Below are 7,063 nucleotides of genomic sequence, written 5' to 3' on the forward strand. Positions count from 1 at the left end.
CTGTTCGGTTTAGTTTTTGCTTTATCAATTAAACTTCCATGTGGTTTAATTTTAATTTTGGAGGTTCTCAGTGAAACCAGAAGAGTTTTGAAATATTGGTCTTTTGGTTCGCCTAAATTATCCCTCGGCGGTTTAAAAATTAACATTTTAGTAGTTTCCGTTGAAAAACAATTCTTTTATTTGAAAAATTCTGTCAATTACAAATCTTCCTCAAAATTTTGAAAGAGGGATTATCCCAGAAATAGAAAAATCCACATGTTGTTACGTCCAGACAAGATTTTCCCCACAGAGATTAGTAAGCTTCAGCTATGAGTCAAAGCCTCCAAAGGCAGGATGGACTTTGATATTTGAAAAAATGACAAAGGACCCATCTTCCCTGAAGGGGAATAGAGTATGTCTAGAAATAGTGACAGTAGTTTCACTTTAACAAGGGGAATCAACACCTTTTGCTGATGTCTATGTCAGCTTGGGTGCTATTGTGCTTGTGCCATATGACTACATAGTAGAGCTATTAGGAATCCTCCTTGTACAGGAATTTGTTAAGTTGTCCTAGGGAAGCTATTGAATAGGATTGTAATGCCCCAGAAGACTTTTTCTTTCCCTGTACAGAGGACCATAACTTGCAAAACAGTAAGGAGTGAAATATTTCCCTACCTAAGTTTCCTAAAAAAACCTACAACTACAAATTAATTCACACCTTCAAAACCTGTTGATTTAAACCATGTTTAAGAGAACTCATAAACCAAATTTCCCACAGGATTCAAGAAATGGCCAACTTCTGTTTTCAACGTGCTTCATTTAACGTCAACAAACATCAATTTAAGCAGCTTCCATGAAGAAAAAAATTTTAAACCATGCTTTGGTGTGAATGGGGTATCATTTTAGTAGTATATACTTGTGTTTAAAAAAATATACTTTAACTACTAGAATCAAATTCCAATGAACTATTCTATCTGGTGAAAGGCATGCAGTAGAATTAAAAAAAATGTTGTCCTGTCTCTAAAGTACAGATCATGTCACCCTCCCTCTCCTTTCCTACCTGAATATTCATCTCATCTCACACTAAATTATATTTAAAAAATATTATTTCATTTGCTTTAGTGTCTGTGTCTTGAGCTCATTGCTACCTTAAAAAAGTAGTAAGACTTTTTACAATACTGAAAATGAAAGAGAACTACATTGGTAATCATAGTTCTGCTGTTACTAGTTTCGAGGCAGCATTTCATCCAGATTGGCAACAGTGTAAGCCACAACAGTCCACACTGCAGCACACAGGTCCATGGCATCAGGATCCTGTACAGTCATGGTGTCACCATTTGAGTGGTGGAAATAGAAGTACTTGCTGTTCTCATTCTTCAAGCTTCCACCTGGTACTCCATCTTGGATCCAGAAGATGATATCCCCACCAACATGAGTAACTGTTAGGTTAGTGACATTAATTGGCTTCAACAGCTCCATCACATCCTTCATAATGACTGCTGCTTTTTCACTGCCTTGAAACACTATCCCTAGAGGCTTGAAGGTTCCAATATCAGACTCCATCACCAAGCTGAAATTTACTGCACTATCTTTGTGACGGTTGTAGTACTGTTCTGCTCCAAGAAGACCCACCTCTTCTCCTGTCCATAGCACCATTCGCATTGTGCGTTTTGGTTTGAGACCTAATTGTCGAATAACTGATAGTGCTTGCCAGGAAATGAATGCACCACCCCCATCATCCATTGCACCTTGACCAACATCCCAGCTGTCGAGATGGCCACTGACAAGAACCACCTGAAAGACAGAAAAAGAGGACATCACAAATAGATGTTAAATACTATGATAAGATTCAAACATAATTGAGAAATCAGGCCCTGGTTATTCGCAAGGTGGATATAGCTATCCATTGGATAAATATCTAACTGGTGGACAGTGAAGTCTGTTTTGTTAACACTCATCCACTGGACAGTGAATTATCCTTTGGATAGTATTAAGCACCCTTTGACCAACAGGGCCCTGGTAGCCATTAAGGAGAAAATGAGCTCCATGAAATGCAGATACCTGTTCTGGATGCACACTGCCTTTTATCTCAGCAACTGTGTTCCTAGAAACTACTTGTGGCAAATTTTGGGCTTCCATTTTCAAATTAACTATTATTTTTGTTCCTCTAGCAGCCATCCTGGTCATCATTTCTGCATCCTCTATTGTAATACAGGCTGTTGGGATTTTCTTCACTCCTGTAACAAACGACATCAATATCCATTGAATTGCCATGCCCTACCTTGCATTATATAGGCCTGTTTCTAATAAAAGTTAGATGCTTGTAAAATAATTTTCAACCTGCATACTGCAGGTATCTGTTTGGTACAACAATTAATGCTTCTTTGTACATTATTCAAAAGATTGTCCAATTATAAATTTCAAAATTTTAAAGTCAAGTGACCCAAAGGGTTTTCTTCCCATTCACAGACGTTTTTCTCTTTTTCTTATAACTAATTCTTGATTTGGTCAAGGCCTAGATGAAGATGCTTAAAGTTCTGAGATTTTGCCTTAATTTGTGCTTTCAAAAAATTAGAATTTAATCTCGAAGAAATTAATCTGACTCTCTCATGGTCTCAATTCCAGCATTTCTTTAGCATTGCCCTGTAGGTGAGAGACACTGGAGTATGGTGAGACCACATGACCACTGCAAAAAAGGCTAGTAGGCTAATTAAAAAAAAAGGCTTATCATATCTTATCATTTTCATGGTTGGTTAAAAAGCAATAGGTAAATATAGAGAGGTAATATACTTAAAAGTATTGATAAGTTTACCTTTCTCATAATATTGCCAACCAGTATGAGGACTGTAGATAGAAAATGGTGTCACAGAACGGATGAGGGAGGCAAGGCCACCAACTTTAGCCACCTCTGCAGCCCCTTGTGTACGATAAACCACTGTCTTCCCATAACTAATCCATTTCTCATTTAAAACCACAATTTTACCTTTAGCCTTTATGGAGGAAAGTATATTGCAATAAAGATATCATTATGACAACTTGAGTAGAGAAAATATTTGTTTTTTACACAATATATTCTTTTGTAATATATATTTACTAAACAATGTCTCTGCCTTAATCTTCAAATTAGTTCTCATGCAAATACCAGTGAGTAAAGTAAGTATAGCATAGAAGTAGCATTTATGAATGATACAGTTTCCTATGACTTTTAAATAACTGAAACTTCTGATGCTAGAAGTTAACTGGGAGCCAGTAGGGGGCAAGGGGAAAAAGAAATTCAGGAAGGATATGACTTGCTGTTTGGCAAGGAAAGTGACAATTCATTATGATGAAACAACAGTAGCATTTGCCCCCAAATTCCAGATCTAGGTCCTAAACAAGAGAGCCACCACTTTAATGGTAAGTCCTGCCTGATTTCTTATGAAGTTTTGACTTAACTATGTAAAAACAGAAAAAAGGAGGTAAGTTCCTAAAGAAACTGCATCGTTGCATCAGTAGGGAGAGGAAGGGGGGGGATTATAAGTTAATTTATCAACTGAGTTGATACTACATAAAAAGATGTACCATATACCTCTGAGGCCTTGGCATGAAGTTCGTCAAATGAGCTCACAACCAAAACTTCTGCAGTTATACCTTCAGGTGGAGTACCTACACTACCTCCAAGGCCAAGCAGAGCAATAGAGTGATTCCTGGGCATAATCATTTGGGCTGATTCCTTACCACGCACCCAGTGGGTTACATTCACTTCTTCACCATGTACATTATCAAGTTTGTCCTCTTTCAGTTCATCAAGCATGTAATCTATAGCATGCTCCAGATTGGCAGAGCCTGCAATTCGACTGCCAAATGTATCAACAAACGTTGCAAGTCTATTGTAAACTTGATGCTTTCCTGGTCCTTTTGTTAAGAAGTCTATAATCTTGTTTGCATTAGCTTGATGATCTGCCATCTCGTTCCTTACCATGTTTAAAGCTTTGTTAACATCCCTGGCTGATTCTGACATTAATGACAGTGAGCAAATCAGAACAACATGCAACCAAATAATCCTTAGCTCCATGTTAACCCTAAAATTGCACAAGAAAAAAAAAATTAAGAAAAATCTAAACATGACAGTGCAAACACTTCACCCTACGTTGATTCTGTGCAAATGCTAGCCAGGAATTACAGTTAGATCACACCATGGTTCGATTGCTCCCAGTTAGATTGCTCCAACCAAAAGTTAGATCGCTCCACTTGAAAGTTAGAAAGTTACAAAGTTTCATCAAATCAGTTACTTTGCCACTAACATAAGTTACTTCACTCCATGTAGAAAACTAAGATAATGGCAGCAAAACTAAGGTATTTAAATTTATAGTTCATTAAATGACGTACATATTTTACTGAACAATTGATTGATATTGCTTGTGCATACTTGAAATAAATCCGAGCTACTCAGAAAGAACAAATAAAGCCTCATGAAAGGTATTCACAAAGTGTAATCTACTTTATTAATTAAAGATGGCAGATATCAGTTTCCTTATATCAAACTGCAAAAAAAAGCCACACTGGATAGTATTGGTATTTGAATGATCTTTTTCAATACACTTCAGACTATAACGTTATAATTTATTCTATGATCATTTATTCCATCATCACTGTACATCATACATCAGTAGCTCGGTGGCTAATATGAAGGACAGAGTGAATACGATGTACTTGAATTGTCTCAAGACACATCATCACCTATAAACTTTAAAGATCATTGGTAAGTAATACTTCACTTTACAACATGAACGAAGTAACTTATGTTGGTAGCGAAGTAACGTATTTGATGGAGCAATCTAACTTTCGAGTGGAGTGATCTAACTTTTGGTCGCAGCAATCTAACTGGGAGTGATCTAACCATGGTGCGATCTAACTGGATACCCTAGCCAGCCATTAATCTTTAATGCTCTAACATCAGTTGATATATTCTTTAAATTCTTCTCGTTGACAACGAGAATTTGTTTAACATCAAAGCTTCTTAAGTGGGCTATCATTTCCATTTTTCTCATGCTTTAAAAAAATGATTCTGCATTAATTATTGTAAGGAGGTATTGAGAGGTATGCTGTCACTTTGATCACTTTTCGGGCGGAAGTTATAATTTGCAACATTTCAAATTCAACGGAATCCGTACTACTGATAGTGTCGCGGTTGTTTAAAAGTCGATTAGAATATTGAAAAATCTGGCAGATTTACTTGTGGCTTTCTACCCATTGCCATTTCGTAATTTTGACAATTCTAACCTCATGAATTAGTTATCGCCGTGTGGTCGTTGCTACGGAAGTTGAACAACACCTTGCAGTCAGCATAGGTTCGAGAGTTAGATTAGGAACCGAAGTCGGTTTTATTCACTAAATGGAACAAGATTACCCGGACCTCCAACGTTCATGGACATCCACCCACTCAGCTGTTAGTGATTATGCAGATTCTTTCTAGCTTGTTACACTGCTTTGAAAAAGATCTGCAGCTCGTAGCAAAAACGACTAAGCTTTTTAATCCTAAGTTGCGAATAATTTTAATTTTACATTCCGAAAGACGATTAGTTTTCGCTTACCTCTACCTGTAGTACTGTGAAGTCCTTTTCCTCTTGAATTGTTTAAGATTCAGTCAGCGCTTTCTTATACCGTAAAGGTTTCCTCAGTCTTTCACGCTTCTGAAAGACACTAATCGCTTCTGTGTACTCATGACCAGTAGCTGTATTCATCTTTCGTCAATATGTACCTCTCGACCTGCATCCTTCCTCATTTTCATTGGTTAGCACTTCTGTTCCTTTGCAATTGGCTGCTGTCCGATTTAGCCTGTCTTAATCTAATGGATGGGTGGACTACTAGAAACATTGTAAGTGATGTCTACATTCTTACAAAAGGAAAGAAGTGTATTAGCGTGGAAAAGAACGAAAATGTCGAATTAACTCACACACAGATATTTTGTGGTACATTGAGTGTGTTGTGCGAATAACTGTGACCAAAACTAAAATATTGGTGCCACGGGTACCTGTTAGTACAACATGCAGACTGCAGACCGGATAAAAAACGTAGACTAGGTACAAAATGTTGACTGCACACTGCAGAGTGGGTACAAAATGCAGACTGAGAATCTAAAGAGTTTTTTCGTCTGGTATGTGGCAACATGTCATCTTGCAACTTACCGAGCGTCACGCAATCGCTTTTCCGCGATCAGCTTCCACGATTATTTGCGCTATCGTGGAATATTCCAGCCCGTTTCATGATGAAAATCGATCGCAATATAATTTCAAGCCTTCATAGAGTCTTCTCACTTTGCGCGCGAGGTGGTTGGTGTGATTTCTGTACAGATTTTACCAACGTAATAAAAGTAGAGGTAGATGTAGATGTAAACGAGATGTCACTATTGAATATTTGACACGCGAAACATTCGAGAAGCAATTGACGGCTTTGCACGTGGTCCGTATTATCATCCTTTTTAAGTGTTTAATGTGTTTATTTTGTTAACATAAATGCGGACCGAGACCAAAACTGTTCCTTCGACTTGATATATTTTCGACGTTTGTTGATTACATCATATTAACTATTCATTCCAGATAACAAAATCAAATAAATATGCTAACGATGGTATCTGAATTCGTCCTTGGCCAAACACAAGCGACTCCACAAGATCACTTTCTCCAGGCATCGAAAATATACACAAAATCGTCCAGAATTAATTTTAATGAAACATTGACCCAGAGATAGCACCGAGCAAACTAATCCAGAAAAATATAATCGGCACACTCAACAAATCATGAATCTTGCGACACAGTTTGCCGTTAAAGAACTGCTCAAATAAAAAATGTTTGGTACAATTCATCAACACCTCAAGTAGTATTTGATTCAAAATTTTTCCACTCACTATCGTCGTGAAGGAACAATAACCATGATCGCGCTACAGTGCACAGAACTCCACTTTCTCTCGAACAACTATCCACCATTTCCACAGCACGAGTAACACGTTTACTGTAGGTAATCTGATATTTTTCATCTGTCCAGTAGTATCGCATTTTCTCATAAAGCGCGATAAAATACATGTACACATTAAAAACACAGAAAA

At 37.3% G+C, this 7,063-nt stretch overlaps 1 protein-coding gene across 1 annotated transcript; it reads right to left on the reverse strand.

The window, feature by feature from the left end:
- Positions 1 to 154: 154 nt before the first annotated feature.
- Positions 155 to 6,124, reverse strand: LOC131788231 (carboxypeptidase Q-like). Its single transcript, XM_066169293.1, has 5 exons — positions 5,553 to 6,124; positions 3,548 to 4,040; positions 2,792 to 2,969; positions 2,041 to 2,216; positions 155 to 1,773 (listed from the first exon to the last, which is right to left on the reverse strand). The coding sequence occupies exons 2-5, from the start codon at positions 4,031 to 4,033 to the stop codon at positions 1,204 to 1,206; spliced, it is 1,410 nt and encodes a 469-aa protein (XP_066025390.1). The 5' UTR covers positions 4,034 to 4,040; positions 5,553 to 6,124; the 3' UTR covers positions 155 to 1,203.
- Positions 6,125 to 7,063: the final 939 nt, after the last annotated feature.

This window comes from Pocillopora verrucosa, chromosome 1, assembly GCF_036669915.1.
Source record: "Pocillopora verrucosa isolate sample1 chromosome 1, ASM3666991v2, whole genome shotgun sequence".
In the NCBI taxonomy this organism is placed as follows: Eukaryota; Metazoa; Cnidaria; class Anthozoa; order Scleractinia; family Pocilloporidae; genus Pocillopora; species Pocillopora verrucosa.